General features: G+C 36.4%; 1 protein-coding gene across 3 annotated transcripts; it reads right to left on the bottom strand.

Annotated features, from left to right (window-relative positions):
* LOC109728596 (probable transcriptional regulator SLK2) lies at positions 1,181 to 12,402 on the bottom strand. Of its 3 annotated transcripts, none has more exons than XM_020259047.1 (11): positions 12,267 to 12,402; positions 10,925 to 11,761; positions 10,710 to 10,841; positions 9,764 to 9,812; positions 8,797 to 9,008; positions 8,601 to 8,669; positions 7,071 to 7,171; positions 5,766 to 5,859; positions 5,604 to 5,673; positions 2,582 to 2,635; positions 1,181 to 2,269 (listed from the first exon to the last, which is right to left on the bottom strand). In XM_020259047.1, exons 2-11 carry the CDS (start codon positions 11,618 to 11,620, stop codon positions 1,446 to 1,448), a joined length of 2,301 nt encoding a protein of 766 aa, XP_020114636.1. In that variant the 5' UTR covers positions 11,621 to 11,761; positions 12,267 to 12,402; the 3' UTR covers positions 1,181 to 1,445. The 3 variants fall into 3 exon arrangements, with proteins under 3 accessions (XP_020114636.1, XP_020114637.1, XP_020114638.1); XM_020259048.1 differs by having other exon boundaries at positions 10,925 to 11,757; XM_020259049.1 differs by lacking the exon at positions 2,582 to 2,635.

Here is a 23,651-nt window from a genome sequence, read left to right as displayed (position 1 = left end):
GTCGATTCAAAAGTCCCAACATCAAAAACGATATGGAAGCACGGAGCGCTCCATCCTTCCAGAAGCATACCAGCCTCATATATATATATATATAGAGAGAGAGAGAGAGAGAGTTGAGCTAGAATACTCTCAAAAGCACCAATGAGATGGTGCTTTTGAGTTTTTACCATTGAATGGAGGAATGTAAGGTTGTGATGATGGTGGTAGATGGTCGTAGGTGGTCGTAGGTGGAATAGTATTTGATCCAATGGCTATTAGTAATCAAGGAGTAGATCCAAGGGCTAGAAACCTAAAAGCACCAATGGGGTGATACTTTTAAAAGTATTCTAGCTTAATTCTATATATATATATATATATATATATATAGTTGGGCTAGAATGCTATTGATAGCAAAAAGTATTTTTTGTTATCAAGTTTTTAACCTTTGAGTTAATTGCTTTCATCATTTCTCACCATTGGATTAAATATTATAATCCAGTGGGGATCACTCAACCCTAAGGATTAATATCATTCTAACCCTACAATTTCTCATCTAAGGATTACAAACTTGATAGCAAAAAAAATCTTTTGCTATAAATAGTATTCCAGTTTAGCTCTCTCTCTCTATATATATATAGTTTTCTCATTATTTTCTATTATTTTTGGGATATCTATCAAATATTTTATTAACTAATTCTTAAGAATAAGAGAAGTTTTTAACCAAACACAATTTTGAACTTATTCTCATATATTCCTAACTAGCTATCCAAAAAATGAAAAACCTTAATACTAAGAATGTTAACCCCCCACCAACCATACTTCTGTGAGCTTAATTTTCCTGTGGTTGCACTGACTCTAGTGTAAATGACAAAGAGTTTAGTGATTGATAGCTGAGGTCTCGAATTCGAATTCTAATTGATTCATATTTTCAGCTAACTTTATTTTTAAAAAAAAATAAACAAAGCAAAAAGCATACTACTATCTTTCTCTCAAAAAGGAAAAAAAAAAGAAAAAATCTGTCATTGCCTAGGCTTGAATACTATTATATAGTATTATATTAAATATATGCCACAGTTTTCTTTTTTATTTAGACTCGGAGACCACCTACAGAGTTCTCTCAAGTTTGGTTTGGGAGTTTTCAGAGACAAACAAAATCAATCAAGAGAATTTTCCGGCAAGGCAGACAACTAGGAAGAAGAGATTAAAGCAGAATCACGCCTCGAAACGTTACTTGATATAATAGATGCTCATTTCAAAGCCTAGTCCCTGATATTATACAATTTTAGTTGTAGTAAAAACTAACGTTATTTAACTGCGAAATCTCAAAACTGCCTACGTAGATCAACTTGAAGAGTACCACCTTGCCATACAATAGACAAATCAGATCAGATCCACTGGTACAAATAGTAGCTATTCTATACAAATATTTTCTTTACCAAGCCTCAAACCAAACTACATAAAACCTTTCAAACTTTCCAATCGAACCCAAAGTCAGCTATGTCGCCGCTAAACATCCCGCCTTCTCCAAACTCCCGCACAATCTGATCCAGCTCCGCTAGATCCACATTCTGGGGCAATTCGAGTCTCGAGCTAACACTGCTTCCCGCGACAGCGGTCTCTGTGGGGGCAGATTTGAAACTGTTGCTCCTGGTAGGTCCTGCACCGACAGCGCTGTTGCTTATGTTGCTCGGAGCATTCCCCGACTCCGTGGTGCTTTTTGCCGGCCCGGCATTCACCGGTCCGTTATTGTTGTGAACAGAGGTGGCGGGAGGCTGCTGCATTTCTGGCCGGTTCTTATTCATACCATCTTGCAGCATCTGCTGAATCACTTGCTGCTGCATGTTATTATTGTTCTGCGGCAAGTTACCACTGTTCATAGGAGGCTGCTGTGGAAACTGACCGAATAAGTTATTTGACAAGACGGGAGAGACAGAGGTGCGGTAGTGGCTCACAGGCTGTGATTGGTTAATAGGCCCATTGAAGCCGTTGGGCAGTTCCTGATGAAGTAGGTTCTGGTTTTTGCTCATAGAGTTTCTCAGTAAGTTCTGATAGCTATTGTTCATCATCGCAGTTCGTTCCAGTGTGTTGTTGTTACTGTTGAGTTGAGTGTTTGTGAGGTTGCCATTGATGATATGTGCGCACATTCCTGGATGATGGTGAATGCTCATGAGTTTACTAAGGGTGCTCGGGTCGGCGGAAAGGCCGTTAGGAGTCCTCAGCTGCTCTGCTGCCTGTAACTTTTGGGCCTGGAGCTTCGCAGCGGCCTGCGCTGTGTAGCTCTTCAAGCTCTCTGCAAAACAAATAAAACAGAAATAAATATGAAGAAAAAGAGAAGTCATGATGACACATTTGAATGCAAAAAATCCTCTTTTCTTCATCTAGAAGAACAAATAGCTGCCTCTTGATGATGGAAATAGATACAAATGCTTCGAAAGTAATTGAAAGAGCCACTATGAATAGAATCCAATTTGTAAGTCCTTGTGCTAAATATAATGAATTCCTTCAGAAATTGATTTGTACTCGAGCATACGAGCTGTAAATTACACAACTTAAACAGGTTCTATATCCTAAACTTGTGAATAACAATGCTTGCGAAGTTTACCATTTGCAGAGGACAGTATAATTCTTGATACCTCTATCCCTCCAAGATGACGAGCTATGAATGAGGCTTACGAAGACAAATTAGTTTATACAGAATACATAAAACTTCTATTAAGCAATTTCTTATCCAAAATATTTCAGAAATCAATGAGCATATTCTGTAGCAAACAGGAAAGTACCTAAGGTGAAATTATTCCACTGTACATATGCATAGATTTTAGCGTGCAGATGCATAGTTTTTTTTAGCGTGCAGATGCATAGTTTTTAATGCTTCAACCGCATTATTAACACAGTATAGCTAATAAGGAGAATAGCAATACCAAGTACTTCAACAAGTACTAATAATCGTCTCTGAAATACTTGATAAAATGGCTAATTACATCTACATTTGGTACCATTGCCGATTTTTTTTGTTTCTCGAAAAGCAACCCCCAACAGGATAGGGAACAGCGTCAAATACAAAGAAGAAGAAAAGTTACTACTTACTGCTAAGTTAAAGGTCCACATCAACCTGCACACCCTAGTGCATGGAACTTGTGCTTAAAAAAGACCAGAGACGGCAATAATACCAAATGAGGCCCTGAAAACTAGTAGTCCAAAAGTCGGGAAACAAAATCAGAATTCAAGGAGCATGGAGGGGACAAAGCTAGAACCTACATAAGCTCTAATAGGTTCGTTGATTGTAAAAAAGAAATATCATGATAAATAAAAACTAGGTTTTGCGAACGAGGTAATAAGTACTCTCCAAGCTTTTCTACAGACTTTTATTGTTTCTTGTTTGCATTGTTTCAAAAGGCAGCCGCATATGTAGTTCGGACAATCAACCACACCACACAAGTAATATGCAGTGCAGTATCCTGCGATGTTCCAAAAAAGCAGTCTATGCAGCCGCATAGGCGGTTTGGACCAACAACCACACCGCATATATAATATGCAGTCCGACCGCATATGCCCGCCCAGATGTGGCAGGTGGCGACATATACGGTGGCATAAAGGTAGCCGACCACATGCAGCATTTTTATTTTTATGGTGGGATTAAAAGGCAATATTGAATGAGATTGTTTGCTTAATAATTATACATACAAATAGAGTATTGTTTGCTTAATAATTATACATATAAATAGAGTTGAGCTGGAATACTATTAATAGTATTTGGGCTCTTTTGCTATCGATTTTTTAGCCGTTAGATCTACACTTTAATCAATTTCATCCTTTAGATCATACTATTCAACTAACCACTCACTCAACCCTAGGGGGACTACTACTAAACCTTAGGGGACCGCTATCATCCTAACCCTACAAATTTTCATCCAAGGGTTAAAAACTCGATAGCAACCGAATACTATTAATAGTATTCTAGCCCAATTCCGTATAAATATCTATTTTTCAGACATGTTTAGTTAATAAGAATGCATAAATATACAATTATCTTTTTATAAGTATAATATAACGAGTCTGGCTACAATGCTATCGATGGCAGCAAACTCTTGATGCTACCAAATTTTCTGCTGTTAGATCTACCCTTTTGATAATTTATACCCATTAGATCATACAATTCAACCAACCAACCAACCAACCACTCAACCCTAAGGGACCACTATCATCCTAACCGCACATCACTTTATCCAAGGACCGAAAACTTAGTAGCATCAACTGCTATTAATAGTATTCTAGCCTAGTTCTAATATAACTAGCTTTCTTCTTATTTTAGTAGGCATTGTCCCTAATATATATAATAATTATATTTAAAAATATTAGTGGATAATTTTGTAGTTGTAAGATGTAATTGGATATTTCTTTTCAAGTATTGGCCTACCAGATGACGTGAATGATAGCTTATTGAAAAAAATATTATTCTTCATAAAAATTTAGCATACTACTTTTTTGAATATTGATTTTTATTTGACAATTTTATAATTTTGCGTCAAAGTTCTATTTATTTCTCTATTTAATAATTAAGAGCACATTGCTAATTATTAATTTAATGGTACATGTGTGCATACGAGGTCTTACTTGAAATTGATTATTTCAGTTTGTGAATTCTGATTGATTACTTCAATTATTTTGCTTTGCTAGGAAGTATTTGCATATAATTTTAATACCTATAAATATTTTTAAATATTTACCACCTGGGCTGCATATGCATCCGTATACGCACCTGCATACTGCATATGCGCTCTGCAGTGGGAACCGCATGAATAACGCAGACCGCATTTTGGAACATTGGTATGTAGTCAGACGCATATGCGGCAGTATTTTTTTTATTTAAGGTGGAATTGAAATGCAATGTTGAATGTGCCTGCTTGCTAAATGATTATACAAATACATATGATGTTTTCATATAAATTAATAATTATGCATACAAATTCAATTATCTTTATATAAATATAACCTAACTATCTTTCCTTTTATTTTAATAGATATTATTCCTAATATATCTAATATTTATGTTTACAAATATTGCTAAATAATTTTGTAGTTGTTAGATTCTATCATAGATTCATAGTATACATTTTTTTTTATTTAAGTGTCGATCTGTCAAATAACGCGAAAGACAGTTTATTGAAAATTTTAATTATTCTTTATAGAAATTTAGCATACCGTCTTTTAGAACATTGATTCTTGTTTGACATTTTTATGATTTTGCATAGAAATCCTATTTCTCTCTCTATTTAATAATTAAGAGTAAATGGTACATTATTACTTTAGTGTGTACGTATCCGTTACTAAAAATTAATTATTTGAATTTGTGAATTCTGAATTGTTACTTTAGTTATCTAGCTTTGTCAAAAAATATTTATATATATTTCTAGCACCTATAAATATTTTTTTTAATATTTTAATAGTTGGACCTCATATGCGCCTGCATACCGCATATGCACTATGCAGTGGATAACTGCATGAATATCACATACTACATCTTAAAACTCATAAAAATATTGAAGGATCTTACAGTAATAGAAGCTCTCACATCAACTGCGGATTAACAACAATAAATGGAATTAAGAGCGCAGATTTCAAACCTATGGGTCCAATCTTGTGCTCCTGGCCAAAATCAATCAGGTCTTTCATGCCATTTACCACCTCCGCTATCTGCCGATACGCATAATAGAATTCAGTGATATTAACAGTTGGGTCTAATATAAAAATGTGAACTAAACAGTCAGAAAGGAAATCTCAAGTACCTGCAAGCACCGTACATATCGTTTAGAAAAACCTAAATCATTCAGTGACTGGAGTTCGAGACTTTTAGCAAGTTGACGACCTGCAGCTACAAACCTGTGTAATGAAGAAAAAATGACTGTCAGATTAAAGCAACTTAGTCAAGTTAAACAACAAAATGAAAATAGATTCCAAAGATGTTTCTGCGAAATGCAAACCATAAAAATAATACTATTTACAGAAGAAACTAACAGAGCAAAACATTTCTATAATAAATCAGGCTCAACATATGATAATCAAAACAAACAACTGGCATAACAACAAAATTCCAAGTATATTTAAAATTTCCTTAGGAAATTAAAAACACTAGAGATTCCTAGATAAGCTCATTTGACGAGCTGCCTACTACTACCTGCAATTCTTTCTTGAATTATTTGCAAAACTGTTAAAAAAGAATCAAAGAGATTTAAGTTGGCTCAAAATGAATTGACTAGTTTACAACATGCAGTACGAAATACAAAAAAGCAATTCCTTGATACCCTGAACTTATACAGTTGCTCGAAATCAATCGACTAGTTACATCATACAATTTGAAATACAAAAAAGAATTCCTTGACACCCTAACTTATTATACAACTTACTCTACTACCTCAAACTGCGTGTTTTAGCAATCACCTCAAAACTAAGTGGCATGAAAATTATAAATTAGAATCCCAAATAGTTTTTCATCCAGAACAAAAAACATATTTACCAATTTAGGTAAACAAGCACCATCAACTAGCATTATGGGAATATGGGATTATGATAAGATAAAGTAACAATTATGAAACTCAAAAGGCAAAAGAAAAATAAAAAGAGAAAAAAAGGCTAAATGCATAAAAAATAAAACAACTTACATGAGAGAAAAAGAAAAGAAAAGAAGAAACTTTTTTCTGTTGAAAAAAAAAAAAGAACAGTAATGATACTATAGGTTTCGATTTCAAAAATCAAAGATAAGAATATAAAATTAAAAAACACATAATAAAATAAGTATACGAGCAAAAGAAACTTAAGTCTAAGAGCAACTGAGTAAACAAGGAAGGAAACAAAAAAAATAAAAAAGAAGAGAAGTTAAAAAGAGATTAGAATAAAGAAGTGAAAGCAAAAGATCCATCATAAAGATAGAAGGGGAAGGAGGGAACAAGAGAAATTAATAGAAAAAATGCACAAAAAAAAACCAAAGAGAACAAACAAATACAATAGTGCACGCAGAGGATTGAAGTCTCATCCCTTCTCTTTTTTCACACCCCATATCTAAAATACTGAACACAAATCGTAAGTTTACTCACATGTTACAGCTGGCTTGCAAATCTTGCGGTGAGATTCCAGCTGATCCACTATCTTTGACAGCATTTTGATATTTCTGGCTAACTTGCAAGAGCTGGTTCACCTGCACATAAAACATAAGAATTGTAAAACTTATTACAACATCCAAAGGAATAAGCATGCATAGGTGGAACAAATGAATAACTTCATGCAACATACTAAAATAAGATTGTAATGATTTATCCAAAACACCAAATTTATTAGATTTAGTAATTTATGAGCATGGGTTAAAAGTTGAGAATATTTTTGAAAAGCAAACTACACTTGTTAAACACTCAAAACAACACACACAAAAAAAAAAAAAAAGGAGAAGAGGCACCTTAGAAGATTAACGAACTACCAGCATACACAGAGCCAAACTTTAACTACTCATGATGATGATATCATTGTTGCAAAAAAAAAAAAAAAAAAAAAAAAAAAAACGATTTGTTTTTCTACCTCATAATTGCTTTGAAATACCAGAAAGTCGCAAAAACAAGGGAACATCAGCATAATAAATGTATATTTCCTTTGTCACGCCTCTCAAGGAATTAAATGATTTTTAGATTATCCAGAACCAACTTGTGTAATAGCCATTTTGTGAACCATAGCAAAGATAGAAGTTTAGTAGAGAAGTCTCTACTATTATGTGAGAAACCCACAATATAAGCACCAGGCCATCATTGATTCAACACTAAAATCCACTTTCATCAAAATACCAAAAGACATAAGCATCAAATAATTCCACTTGTTGAAAGTAAAATTTAGGGAAAACTTCAAAAACCCCCCCTGTGGTTTCGTAGTTTCTCACTTTGCCCCCCTGTGGTTTAAAATGTATCAATTTGCCCCCCTGTGGTTTCGTTTTTATCTTTTCGGTAGCTTTTTCATTAATATTTTATTAAATTATATACAAAAACTTCAGATACCCATCTAGATTTATCAAATATTCACTTTAGTACCCTTTAATTTTAACTTTATCAATAATTTAAGAAAAAAAAAATAATGAAATTGATAAGAAAAAGAGAAAAAAGAAACAACAGGGGGGCAAATTGATACATTTTAAACCACAGGGGGGCAAAGTGAGAAACTATGAAACCACAGGAGGGGTTTTTGAAGTTTTCCCTAAAATTTAACTATATGAATCCTTATATTTAATAACTCGATAATAAACAAGTTAATATAATCAAACAACAAAATGAAATACAAAAAGGAAGAGCATAATGGATGAGTAACGACATCATATCTTCTAATTTCAATTTAAGATTTCAATAGTAAGTTTACAGCTTTATTGTTCCCCCTCATCTAAATGCAACTCAATTCTGGAAAGCATTCAAGAATAACAATTGCAAAGAAAATGAAACCTTAATAGATGCTGAAGTGGAAAGCAAAATGATACTCTTTCGTATTATTTATTTTTCAATTTTTCTTATTATTAAGCGGGGACGGTTTGTTAAGTAGCGATATGCATTAGTTGGAAGTAAAGAAATCTTATTTCTATAAGTTTCTCTCAATACCTGAGGAGCTATAAACCTCCGAGAGAGGAACTCTTCATGGCGTCGTACACAGAATTCCCAGGACAATATCTGAGTGACATATATATATATGTGTTAAATGACAAGAACACCTTAAAGCTAAATTTGTAAAATGAACAGCATGACAATCTAACTAATGCCAGGTGGGAAAGTACTAAAGCATTATTAGAATGAAAACCTTCAATTCTGGCGTGAATGTAATTCGAAGTTGTCCCTCACGAACAACATGTAGGTGTTCATGAATGCTCTCTTGAACAGCTTTTGCATACTCCAACACTAGCAACCCGGACAACATGTATTCATTTGGCATGTCGAGGAATAAATGTTCATCAATAACGTCATGATCAAATTTAATTTGAAAAAGCCGAGGAAGTGTTTCACAGGTAGCCTCTGTCAGCAAAAGAAACAGAAATCATATTTCAATGACTAGCAACTTCCCAGAAGATATACTGAATACTCACATAAAAATGAGCCAAAAGTCAGATTACAAAGTAAGCAAAGTTGAGCATAACAAAAGTGATCTGCACGTTAAGTAGCCTAAAGGGTATCCATATGCCATATATAATCGACATGAAAAGGTAAAAGACCAACTAGAACTGATAAATTTTCTTCTAGAATGCATTAGCATACTGTTGACTTAAGTAGCATGTATATATTTGATAGATATAGCACTCAGTGTGATAGTCAGTAAGAGTCATCAAAGAGTCAAAACCCAAAAGACCTTACAGAATTACATATAGTCAGTGAGAACTCGCGTGCCAGTCTCATGTCGGAGTCTCAGCACAGCAGAATTTGGATATCAATAGTAGAATTTGGATCAGTTACAGTATAGATAAATAGTGGGTAAGGATAGGTGTTATAATCATTGCCTAGAAAGGCAACTTTAATCTGAAAATAACTTTTCATGAGCCAACAATGCCCTCAAACTTCAAGATATTATAAATTACATACAAGCAAAAAGAAAGTGTAAACAACACAACTGTATCTATAACATTATACATGCATAACAAAGTTACAACACAATTAAATATATCTGCATAACAAAATATAATGTTTTAGCCGTCAGAAAGTACTAGTAATGAATCAATTAACCAGATCCTCTATATATATAAATAAAATTAAGTAAAAGCAACGAATCAACTAACCAAATCCTTTTCCTGATCTAGAACCACAAATGCCACAATGCCAAGCATCCTGTAGAAAGTAAAATAGATGTATTTAATAACCACAAGAAAAGATGAAGCACAATTTAAATTTACTTTTCCGATAGTAATCTGCTTTTGTGCACAAAAGTTACTGCTATATATAATAATAAACAAGGAAACAAAATAATGCCATTATTGTGGTGACAACAGAAACAGAAGTTCTTTCAAGCTTGGTACATGCGCTTAGAAAAAAGAGTGAATTTTAGAATACAGCTTCAGATTTCAAACACTTGCTTGGAGAAAAATGCGTGAAATTTTCATTAGTTCTAAAAATGGCCAATAGCATAGTGAATAGGCTTTGTAAAAAGGTATAACATGTTTAAACAAAATTAATAAAAAATTAAAGAGCTAACAGAAGATATAAAGCTAGCATTCATGTGTCTAAAATGTGGAGGGAATGAAAAAGTCACATAATAAAAAGTGGAGATTCCTGATAATAAGATGGTGAAATTTCAAAGGCAAAACTACAAAAGAATGTAAAGAAGTAATGGAGGTTCACAAACGAAACTGAAAATAAGAAATGAACCCAATGATGCAAGGATGGCTAGTCATATCAAAAAAGTAGCAGAAAGGTACTTCACACCAATTTACAGATGGAAAAGTAAATTTAAAAGAGAGTTATGGAATAGCAAAATTATATTTCAAAATTACAAGGAATAGATAAATTATAAAGAATAATACGTGGAAAAGAACAAAATTAAGAGACCAATCAGTGATGCTAAACTCAAGAAACATGAAAATCTTTATCCAAGATTAACAGATATGGATTGGAAAAAAATGGAATATGAGGCTTACAATTAAGTTTCTGCTATGCAATATTGGGAAATTGATAAGGAAATTTTATTCATAGAATTAGAGCAAAATGGTTAAGATGCAGAAAGCTCACAACAGATGTTTGTGGGAAGGCACCCAGGGCTTGGTTGCCCATATTATCGTACAAAGACAAGCACCACCTTTTTCTTCCTCGTGGAGCAAAATACTCTTCAACAAACTTTCTCCAGTAAGACATTTTATTGTCCTGCAATATAAGAAAGGGTCACAACTTGCTCATGCCAAAAGATCGTAGAGATAAGGTTTCTTCCGTTCCAATTACATGCTCACCTGTGGCCGATGCCGCTGGTGATACAAGTACTGCATGATCCGGCGAGCGCAGATCCCACCGTTAACCGGGCGTTTTACAGGGCTGACCGACTGCATGATGTGAGGCAGCAGTTGCTGCCTCATCTGTTGTTGGGCAATCGGCGAGCACTGCATCTGCGGAAACATCTGCGGCTGCTGCAGCTGCCTTTGAGCTAGTCTATGCTGCGAGATCATAGAATGCAGCTGAGGGTTCTGAATACCCTGCATCTGCAGCGGGTCCTGCTGCCTCTGAAGCAGCTTCTGCATCACCTGCTGCTGCAGAATATCCTCCTGCTTCACTTCCATCACCCTCTGCTTCTTGTGAGCATGCATGTCTTTAGGGTTAGACGTAACACTGGACGCTCCTTGGTTCTGTAGCTGCTCGTGGTGAGGGCTCTGCTGCACGATGGAGGAGCCATCCATGACCGAGGAGCCCGATATGTTGTTGGAGGAGAAGGACATGGGGGAGGCCGGGAGGCGCATGTAGGGGTCCGTGTTGATGCTGGCGCTCCGTTGCAGGTGGGGGCCCCCCACGCCGCCGGAAAGTGCGGAGTTGGCGTCCGTGACCAAGGAGCTGGCGCCGATGCTGGGCCCAGAGGAGTTGGCCGTGCTGTTGAGGACCCCGCCGCCCCGGTTCATGTCCCCGGGACCGGAGGGGCCTCCGCTGCCTCCTGACATGGAGCTCACAGGTGGGGCCGGGCTCCAGCCATCGGCTGGGAAGAAGACGCCGGCGGCGGAGGAGGGTTTGGAAGCGGCGGCTGACGGAGCAGCGCCGGACTGGCGGCTAGACTGCGCACGGCTATCCAGCGCCAGCCCTACCTAAGAAAAGATCGCCGCCAAAAAGAAGAAGATGTTGGGGAAAAAAAAAAAAAAAAAAAAAACCCTAATTTTGAGATCCCTAGAAGAGAAAAGAAAAAAAAAAAAAAAATCTTTTTTTAGCTCCCGATCGCACTGAAGCCAACTAAAATCGATCACCACAACGATTACCAGGAAATGCAAGATGCTGAAGAAGAGAACCAGATCAAAAACCCTAAACACCTCTCAAAGATCGCTAATTTTCAGCTCTCCGCGGAAGAAAACCCTAATTTTTTGCACGATCAAAGATCCCCACAACAACAGGTCATAAAAAATCTGAGTCGCCCGGATCAGAAAGATCCCCAAATCACAATAATCGCAAGAGATAGCAAAGAAAACCCCATCGCCGCATAAATCATCACTATAAATTAATCTTTTCCTCCAATCGGGTCGATCAAAGACGAAATCGAAGAAGAAAACCCGAAAAATTACTATATAAAAAGGGAAATTGAAGCGGCGGAGACATTACCTCGCGATTTCGAGCTGAAATTGGAGAGTAAAAGAGGTGCAAAAGGGGGTAAATTTCTGAGTGGAGACGAAGGAGCCGACTCTCGATCGATCGACCCCGATTCGAACTCTTGATTTTTTTTTTTTTTTTTTTTTTCCNTGGACCTAGCTAGGTTTCCATTGTTCAAAGTTGTGTTCCCTCGAACACACACACAAAATTAAGACACGTGTAGAGTCCATGTAACTCTTTGTTTTTTTTTTTTTTTTTTTTTTCCCTCTTTCCTCGGACGAAGGGGGACGGGAGGTAGGCTTATATAGATTTTTGAGGGCACTGGAGCGGAACCGAGGCCGACAAGGTTCGGGTGACCGGTTATCAGCGGTTGCAGATGCTCGGAGCCGGTCATCTCGGGGGTGACAATGGGAAACGCCGTCGTGAAATGAAATTATTAAGTGGACCAGGTCTACCACATCATTCATAGACCACACCTAGTACGACCAATAGGGTTAATTGCATATAACTTTATATGTAAATATAACGAATAACATATTTTTGTAAAGTTTAATATATTTATTTTATTTTTATAAAATTTCAGTGATATTCATATTTGTCTTTTTTATTTATTAATGTTAGAGAACTGTTTATTTTTTAACGGCAGCTAAGTGAAATGTTAATTCTGCCAATACAAATATGTTTCTCCAAAAACCCTATCTACTATAATCGTGCAGAAATGATCCCCAAAAAAATTTTCAATGGTCATATTTTTCCTCATCTTCTTTCTTTTTAAAATCCAACTCAATTCACGATTGTTGCAACCTCTTCTCTCACTCTTTTTCTCCTAAACTTTTTCTTTTGAACAAAATAAGAAAAAAATTATAGAAAAAAATTGAATGAAAAGGCAACACGCGTTCCACATGGACGAAGAAAGACGCGTTGTGAATGAATGGCAACGGAGAAATTCTAGTTACGAGTTCCTAGTATTAATGAAAAAGAAGAAAACGAAGAAAAAGAAGAGTTCCTGTTACTAGAGTTTTGATTGAGAAAGGAAAGTATAATATAATTAAGAGAGGTAAAAATGTCAATTTACCCCATTAACTAACAATTGTTAAATATTTTATCTATGATTAACTAAACTTTTCTAACAGATCTTAACCGCATGTGTTTGAAAATATTATGATATTTGTAGAAATAACGTAAGAAAGTTAAACTTTGTAGAAAAATATTTGCAATCTGCTATATTTATAGGGAGATGTTTGCAATTAACCTATTAATAATAAGGGATGCAAATGGAACCGGGTCGGTGAAACTCCCGCTCCGATCCATATCGAATACAGCATTAAGATTTAAGGAAATCAAAAGTAAAGAAAAAAAATAAGTCATCCTAAATCTATTCTAATCTACTTAAAAAAAATGGAGTGAGAGACGAGGAACATTCATTCTCTTGATTTGTCATAATGTTGGTGTATATATTAAAAAAATAGAGGTTAACTACAAAATAATATAAAAAGTGTCAACAAGTCGTTCAAGCCGAGGCACGGAAATCTCGCTCTCTTTAAGAAGATTCAAGCCCTCTGCGGTTGGCAAAGCCTTTTAACCAATACAGCAAAACACTAGCTTGTCCTCTCCAGGATACAACGGCTCGACCTTCGTCATGTGGTTTCACCAACCCTGCACAAATAGGTGAGCCCAAAGCTCCACAAAAAAAAACACATTTCTTTGACCTTCTCTCTCTCACAAGTATAATAGCTCTCACAAGTATAATAGAAGTAGGTTTTTATTTTTCTTTTCGTTCTTTTTTTTTGAGTTATGTATAAGTGAATAGAGAAGCCCTCTATTTATAGGCTTAAAAATAGTACGGGTTACAAGGTATTAATTACAAAAATTAAGTGTTTAAGGGTTATAGAAATATACGTGTATAGGTTATCAAATTAAAACAGATGTAACTTCACTAACATAAATGCAAATTAAATGAAGTTGTAACTTCACTTGCACTATATTAATAAATTAAAATTTCATAATTAATAATAAAATGTTACAACATTTCTCCACTCATTTTATTATTAAAAATATATGAGAGTTTGATGGCCAAAGAGAGATCATTATATATAATGAATGTGTGCTCTGCATTGAGTCTTCACTTAGTGAAACAGTAATCTTTACTCCAGAGCCAGAGTGGTTTCAGACTTGAACTTTGCCTGTTTAGGAAAAATAGAGAGTCACTTCTCACATATAACAATCCAGGTGTTGATATGAGCTTTATTAGCTAGCACGTTACGGCCTTGTGCCGATCCTGATTTTCATTAGCATATTTGAGAATAAGCCCGTTCTCATAGGAAACGATCTCACTTCTATTCTCACATATATGAAATCCGTCAAGGGTGCTCCTATAGTTCTAATTAACCCCCTGCTCATAAAAGCCACAAATTTCATTAAGAGCAAAAGTTCAACCCTCTTTTCATTACAGGATGAATGCACCTACACCATAGGGATAGGTAAAGATGCGATTAGATAAATCTATATATTGTGCATTCTTTACGACCACCATATAATTCGTTTTTCCCATGAAACCCAATTTTCAGGATCTCTGATCATCAGGTTGGATATCCTCATATGTGGTTCATGATGTTATGGGCTTCAACCCTATTCCCCTCGATGTGCTCCAGATCCTTTCTCTTCCTAAGGCCTTGGTTAATAGATCTGCCAGATTATCAATAGATTTAATATAATCTACACTGATAATATTATTGTTCATATATGACTCACAATACTGTGTTTTCTTCTCACGGATCTGGATTTACTGTTATAATAACGGTTTCTTACTCTACCAATAGCAGCAGTGCTACCACAGTGTATTAACACAGATGTAACTAATTTTTCCACAAATAGAATCTCAGACAATAAGTCTCTCAACCAACTAGCTTCCTCGCTAGCTGAAGTTAAGGCAATAAGCTTGGCTTCCATAGTTGAGTTAGCAATAATAGTTTGCTTTTTAGATTTTCAACATATAGCACCACATGCTAAAGTAAAAATATAACCAGCGGTAGAAAAAGAATCACCTGATAGGGCATTCCAGTCAGCATCACTGTATCCCTCAATCACAGCAGGATACTTCCCACAAAACAAGCCATAAGTTTTCGTACTAACGAGATATCTCATCACTGTTCTATGGCATGCCAATGCTCTGTGCCCGGCTTGCTTTTAAATCTACTGAATATCCCTACTGCATATGCAATATCAGGTCTCGTACAATCAGTTCCAAACCGCAAGCTCCCAATCATACTAGTATATTCCTTTTGATTCAAAATTTCACTTTCACTTTTAACAAAAAATAAGTAAACGCTCGAATCAAAATGTGTAGTCATGTTCTTGCAATTAAGAAAGTTGTGCTTTCTTAAAATTTTCTCAAGAAAGATCCCATCTGATGTTTTCGTAAATTTCATACCCAAAATAAAGTTAGTCTCACCAAGATCCTTCATTTTAAAATAATGATTTAGCATAATTTTTGTCTCATTGATAACATTTAAGTTAGAGCCAAAAATTAGTAAATCATCCACATAAAGGCTAACAATAACATGCAACTTTTTAAAAATTTTGTAATAGATGCACTTATTACACTCGTTTAATTTAAAGTCATTCTCAATCATACAAAAATCAAAATTTTCATGCCACTGTCTAGGTGCCTGCCTTAAGCCATAAAAGGATTTATTTAGCTTGCACACTTTATTTTCTTGCCCAGGCTCAATGAACCCCTCAGATTGGTCCATATAAATTTCGTCATCTAGGTCCTCATTCAAAAAGGCAAATTTTACATCCATCTGATGAATTTGTAAGTCATGAATTGCAGCAATAGCAATCAGAACTCTGATGGATGTCACTCTCGTCACCGGAGAAAATGTATCAAAGAAATTTAGATCTTTTTTTTGTTTATAACATTTTGCGACAAGTCTAGCTTTATACTGGTCTACACTTCCATTCGGTTTCAACTTCTTTCTGAGAACCTATTTACAACCAATTGTTGTACAGCCTGGAAGTAAATCTACTAATTTCTATATTTTATTAGAAATTAGGGATTCTATCTCATCAGATACAGCCTCTTTCCAAAAAATTGCATCATTTGAAGATAAAGCTTCTTGTGGATTTTCTTCAATATTCATAAAAACATAATCAGGGCCAAAATCTTTTTCAATTCTGTTTCACTTGCTTTTTCTTGGTTCAAAAATATTTTCTTCTTGATTTTGCAAATAGGAGTTTGAAGAACTCAGTTTATTTGAAACACTTTTAAAATCTTGACCCCCACTATTTTTTAATTTATAAGAAAACTTTTCTTCATGAAAAATAGCATCTTTTGATTCAAAAATTACATTATTTTTAATGTCTAAAAATTTATAGTTGTACTATTCAACGCATATCCAAGAAATATACAAATGACAGCTCTAACAGCCAATTTGGGTCTTTTAAGGTCCGGTAGCCTCACATATGTTAGACAAGCCCACATTTTAAGATATTCCAAATTTAGCTTATACCCTTTCCACAATTCAAAGGGTGTCATCTTAGACTTCTTATGTAGCATGCGATTCAAAACATAACATGCAGTTAAAATGGCTTTACCCCAAAAATTTAGGGGTACGTACCCCCAGTATCAACTATCATACCATTTGTTAGCTCAATAAGTGTTTTATTTTTTCTCTCAGCCACACCATTAGAGGCAGGCGAATATGGAGCAGTAGTCTCATGGATAATTCCTAAAGACTAAACAAAATAGTTGAATCCCGTAGATTCATACTCACGACCTCGATCACTTCTAATTCTCTTTATCTCTTTACTGAATTGATTTTCTACTTCATGGAGAAATTCTTTAAATTTGTCAAAAACATCACTTTTAGTTTTTAATAAATAGATATAAGTATATTTAGAAAAATCATCGATAAAAGTGATAAAATATCTATTTCCTCCACGAGTTAGATTACCTTCAAATTCACAAATATCACTGTGAATTAACTCAAGTAGTTCGGTACTTTTTTCAATACTCTTGTGAGGTCGTTTAGTGATTTTTGACTTACTACATGTTTCACATTTGTCAAAATCACTATTCAGTCTGGGAATTAATCCTAAACTACTCATCAAGCTAACATATTTGCTGTTAAAATGACACAAACGAGCATGCCAAAAATTCACAGAAGAAAGTATGTAAGCAGAAGTAGATGATGCTTTATTCTCAATGTTTAGTTTAAACATTCCATCGCATGCATAACCTTTACCTACAAACTTTCCATTCTTGAAAATCACATACTAATCAGACTCGATGGTCTGTTTGAAGCCAGCTTTATTAAGAAGAAAACTTGATATCAAGTTCTTCCTAATCGAAGGTATATACAACACATCTTTCAAGATAAGCACCTTCCCAGAAGAAAATTTTAACTCGACCTTACCACCCCCTAAAACTTCAGAGGTATGTGAATCACCAAGCATAATACTTCTTGGTTGTTCATAGGGAGTGTATGTTTTAAACCAACCTTTATCATAACAGACATGCCTATTGGCACCAGAGTCTGCCCACCATCCTTCAGCACTTTCAACTAAGCATATGTCTGCTATCATCGCCACAAGTGTCTCCTCGGTAATATTAGCTTGAGGTAAAGCTTTATGTTTTTGGAATTTGTAAATTCGAGCAATATTCCCACTTTTGCCACAGACATGACAAACTATATTTTTCACATAAGAAGGAGGTCCTTGGTCATTTTGCTTAAATTGAGGTCTACCACTATTTTTTCCAATTTTCTTTTTAAGCTTCAAGTATGTATTTCTAGAACGATTGTGATTAGGTAAAAAATTAGAAGATACTAAGTTTACCTTAGTGGCGCTAACATCATTCTCTTTTGCTTCACGTGCATCTTAGCCTCTTACCTCCTCTTCCACGCGAATGCGTGCTCCTCTTCCACGCGAATGCGTGCGATTAATGTCTCGAGAGACGTCTCTTTTTGCTCGTTGAGATTTTTTGTTGCACTGTTGAACTTTTCAGTGTAGCCTTCATTCTTGAATCTCCTTAAAATTATTAGTGTATATATTCCAAAAATAGAGGCTAGCTACAAAATAATATAAAAAGTGTCAACAAGTCGTTCAAGCCGAGGCACGAAAATCTCGCTCTCTTTAAGAAGATTCAAGCCCTCTGCGATTGGTAAAGCCTTTTAACCGATGCAGCAGAATACTGCCTTGTCCCCTCCAGAATACAACGGCTCAACCCTCGTCGTGTGGCTTCACCAACTCTACACAAGTTATAAGGCCAAAGCTCCACCAAAAGAAACACCTTTCTTTGACTTTCTCTCTCTCACAAGTATAATAGAAGTAGGCTTTTATTTTTCTTTTCGTTCTTCTTTTTTGAGTTGTGTGTAAGTGAATAGAGAAGCCCTCTATTTATAGGCTTCAAAATAGTATGGGTTACAAGGTATTAATTACAAAAATTAAGTGTTTAAGAGTTATAGAAATATACGTGTATAGGTTATCAAATTAAAACAGATGTAACTTTACTAACATAAATGCAAAATAAGTGAAGTTGTAACTTTACTAACATAAATGCAAATTAAGTGAAGTTGTACCTTCACTTGAACTATGTTAATAAATTAAAATTTCATAATTAATAATAAAATGTTACAACACATAACTCATGATACCCCGAATATCCATCCCAATCCTGATCCACAAAGAATGGAGCGATAAGTAGGGTAAAAAATATGATAAATTAATCAGTACTTAATTCACCCCATTTGCACAAAAAAAAAGTAGGAGACTCCTCTCGCACTTGGATCCGCTCCATTGGCATCTCTAATATTATAAGCAATGTATCCATACACCCCAAAGAGATGTATATTATTAGATTTTATTGGATTTTTTTGTGATTTAAAATTTGTTAGGCCTCTTGGGCAGCCCAATAATTAGTGGGCCTTGCTTGAGAGCCCAACTAAAGTTTTCATGTGTGAGATTTAGTCTCACATTGGAAACTAAAAGGGTGTTGTTGGTATATATATTCATTTATTCTCAAGCTAGTTGCTTAGAAGAAAATGAGAGTTATGCTCTCATTTAAACACACGCACGCACGCACGGCACGAGCACGAGCCGGGCCGGCGGGCAGCGGCGCGCGCGGTCCATATACCCGTTTTATTTTATTTTATTTTTGTTTTTTCGGTTTTATCTTTATCCTAATCCTAATTGTAGTATCCTTTTTTTTTTTTTTTTTTTTTGGTAAAGACTAGGATTGTCTTGTGGGTTGTGGATAAGGATGCCACGTGCACCTACCCCCTCATGCATGCTTATCAACTTAATTAACTTAGGGTGTCCATTTCTTTAATTTTCTCTCTCTCTAGTTCTTGAGCCGTACGTGGAGAAGGCTTCGGGTGGAGTTCGGATCGACGCCGACGTCGCGCAGGGTAGCCGTTCGAGCGTGCGTTCGGCGTGGTAGCGCCATCGGGAGGCCGAGCGAGCGCGTGTTTTCGCTTCTTTCGACTTCTTGCCGTAGTTTGGAGTAGCTTTTGAGGTGGGTTAATCGGTTTACCTTCTAAGTGTGTATATAGTCGACATATATCCGTTGCGTTGTTTCACATATTGTAGTTGCTCAATTCATTGCTTTGGCATATTTAGAAATTTGAATTGGAGCCTAGTATTGTGACTGTATATATTTGTACATATTGGATTTGGATTTGACTTAGGAGAAAACCAGCGATTTAAATCTGTCATATGCTTAAACTACCAGATTTAGCTCTAGGAGCCGTAGTTTGGTTGTATCACCACAGGTTGAGCGTGGTGGATACTTCAGGCAGTTTAGGTTACAGTTACGCTCATGCTGGGATGCCGAGCTTATTTTTACAGCAGTAGTTAGGCTGTTCCGGACTGTCGGGTGCCGTCGGGGTTGACGGTGGACCTAGTTTGCGGTTTGTGCATCAGATTGTGCCAAGGGCACGTGGATTATGGTTGTTAGACCAGTGAGAACCTGTCTATTTGATTATAGCCTGTGAGAGCCTGAATGAACTTGGCAGAGACACTTGTAAACTCGTTTGGGTCGCGTCCACGAATGCCATTCCAGAATGAGGTTTCATTGTGATGAGGTCACAGTTTCTGTTGGGATAATTCTTGAGCCAGCCACCCTTGGGGTGGTGTACGGTGTAGCTAGATACAGGCAGAGTGGGTCCGTTTGGGCAGCCTGGGTGAGATCGTAGTGACGCTTTTCCCTACCTCCGATAAGGTTGTGACGTGAGTGGAGTCACAGTCGTCCTGTCGGACTTTTTACTTGAACCGGCTACCCTGGAGCTACAGTGTAGTCTAGTTAGGCGAGACGGGTGCATTCACAGTCTCAAGAGAGTTTTCTCCACCAATTGCTCTTGAGCCACGGTATAGCCTAGTTAAGCAAGACGGGTGTATTCACAGTCTCCAGAGAGTTTTCTCCATCGACTACTCTTGAGCTAAGGTGTCACCTAGTTAGACGGGACGGGTGTATTCATTCCCTAGAGAGTTTTCTCCACCGGCTACTCATAGAGTAGTTTACTGGTTCGTTTCGACAGGCGGGACGGGTGTGTTCGCAGTCCCTCGGACGGGTATGCTTACAGTTCCTAGTGAGATAGGGTCAGGATTTATTTTTCTACAGATGGTTAGTGTTAGAGCATGATAGTATACTGACTTTTAGCTGTAGATTTATTTTAGCTTTTCTTACTATCTCTGCTTACTTCTGTAGACTTGGTGGGTGAACCGATGATTTTGAGGGCGGTACCCACTGAGGACTACTTGTTTTTACAGTAGTTCTCACGCCCAGTTGTTGCCTTTCGTTTTGCAGAGCCATCGTCTTCGACTGCTGCTGCTGCTGCTGTTGATTCTGATCATGGCAAGGGCGTCGTGAGTTAGAGCCCTACCAGACAAGCCAAAGCTAGCGGAGTTCCAGCTATAGATAGTTGTAGTTTTTGGTTCATTACATACTGTTGTTATACCTCGCTGGAGCGAGTACTTTTGTACCAGGATACTGCATATGTACTGATCCATTATCTTTATATACTTGTCATTTAGCAGCTCTATACTACTGGTTGTAGTGTTGTATGATCTACAAGTACAGCTATCGCTTCGTATACAGAAAAATTTTCTTTGTATATGGCGGATTTGTCGGCGTGCCCGGGGAAAGAGTAATCCGGGGCGTGACACTAATCCTAATCCTTATTTGTATAATCTTAGGCTTATCTTGTTCTACATAGATTTGACCTGTTGAAATAAGATTCCCGCCTTGATTATATATATTTTGGAAGGTTACGTGTGTTCAACGAAGAACCCTAGCATACCTAAACCCTACCTCGTCTATTTTCACCGAGCTTTCTTAGCTGGATCTGAAGCTTGTTGGGTTCGTCTTGCGCCACCTTGAAAGCGTGCCGACGGGGTGGAACGTGATCGTTGTATTGCTGGAAGTAATTGCCGGGAAGCCTCGCACGTAGAGGTGCATTCTAGGATAGTGCTCTGCACGCCTCGATCCACAGGCCTTTTCTAAACCTTTTCTTTACAGTATTTGTTATTTATTTTCTTTCTCGGAATTTTTCCAAACCTGAAATTAAACTTTCGAATTGTTTTTAGAATATTGTAATAAAAGATCAGAATGATTTTTCCAACATATATCACATATCTCACTTGTCTATTTAATGAAATTATTTTACTAGTCACATCATGTGATAAGTAAATAATCTCATTCAAAAAAAAGGTAAGTGTATATCATACACTCCTATAATCTTTCCAAGAAAACTTGTCCTCCATTATCAGGTTGAAGTGTATGCAAACTAACTGATCATCATAATAAGAAAAAAGAAAAAAAAAATCTTCTTCTTGTATATAAAATTATATACAATTAGTATTTTAAAAAATTATAAACAAAAGAAAAAAAAAAACAAATTAGACTGTTTATAGCTACATATTTTTTATTGTATTCAATCAAATAAAATGCATAAAGTTGCAACTACTATACAATATAGTTAGGAATGCAGCAATCATAATTGCATAAATCTTGTTTGGCTGAATGCACTAAATTGCGTTATGGCAATAATTTTGGTTGTATGCAATTGCGAATTGTATTTTTAAATTTCATCACTTCATACATGAGATGATAAAATATATATATATATATATATTGAGAGAGAGAGAGAGAAAGAGAGAGAGGCTGAAGTATTTCAAATAGTATCAAGTCATTGGTGCTATTAGGTTTTCAGTCCTTAAATAAAAGAATGTGTAGTTAGGATGATAGTGATCACGTAGAATTGAGTGGGTGGCTGGTTGAATATTATGGTCTAATGAATGGAAATGATTAACGAAGGAAAACTTAGCATCAAGTGCTTGGTACTAATAGAAGCACTCGATTCGAACTGTCACGCCTCAAGACCCGCCTATTTAGTCGGATTCGGGCACGCCGACAGACCGCCGAACGGACAGAGTTTCGCCTGTACGTCCTAGGCGTCGCCATTAATATTCCAACTGGGAACAGTATTCAATCACAGATTGCATAAGGAAGTATCGAAAACATAAAACAACTAAACTATTACAAGTATTCACATCACATGCTTTTTACATATTAGATTTTCATTTTCTTTTCTTCCAAATACAATTAAGGTTACAACAATAATGCTTTTCTACAACCCCTAGCTAGGCCGACTCAGTGTAATGCTATCTCTGGTCTCTATGGTAAGGCGCTATCTACGAAGCTACGCCTTTTCCTCGCGTCGCCGCGCCGCTCACGTGTGAACCTGTACCCCAAAATCAATACGGGGGTGAGAACTATTGTCCATAGTTCCCAGTGGGTATGGCCACCCAAGGGAAAAGCTCAATTCACCAGATCCGAAGGAGGCACTGCAACATGTTAGTCCAACAAGTATCCGCAGGTATATATATTTCATCAAATATTTTATGCAACTAACATTTATAATGTTCATGCCTCGCAACATGCAACAATGCAATCATCCAACTCAATATGCAATAATGTCAGTAGATCAACTGCTTCTACTTTTTGTCTCGCTATCCATAGCTCATCCAAATGACATCTAAGTTTTTCTCTATCTTAGATTCATGTCAATTACAATTTTGCTAACAAGGTTTCATCTACTTTTACAAAGCTATCCACTCGATTCGGTCTTGAGTCAATCATCCGCAGAGTACCGCGTAAAACCAGGCTCGAGGTGAAGGACGTCTCACATGCACCTCAGCCTTGAATCCACTCAATTGGGATATCAACTAGGATGTCAATCCACTCTGCTGGGATTCATCCATAGCTCACAAGAATGTCACCCAATCTCACTCGCTAACCAAAAGGTTAAGGCCGACTCACATCTCAAATCTCGCGGTGAGGAGACTCTGCATTACACACACCCGAGACCGTTTGCTGGGTAATCATGTTACCCAAAC

This window comes from Ananas comosus, linkage group 24 (genome assembly GCF_001540865.1).
Source record: "Ananas comosus cultivar F153 linkage group 24, ASM154086v1, whole genome shotgun sequence".
Lineage (NCBI taxonomy): Eukaryota > Viridiplantae > Streptophyta > Magnoliopsida > Poales > Bromeliaceae > Ananas > Ananas comosus.
The sequence above is the reverse complement of the archived record's forward strand: the minus strand, read 5'-3'. Positions and strand labels throughout refer to the sequence as shown.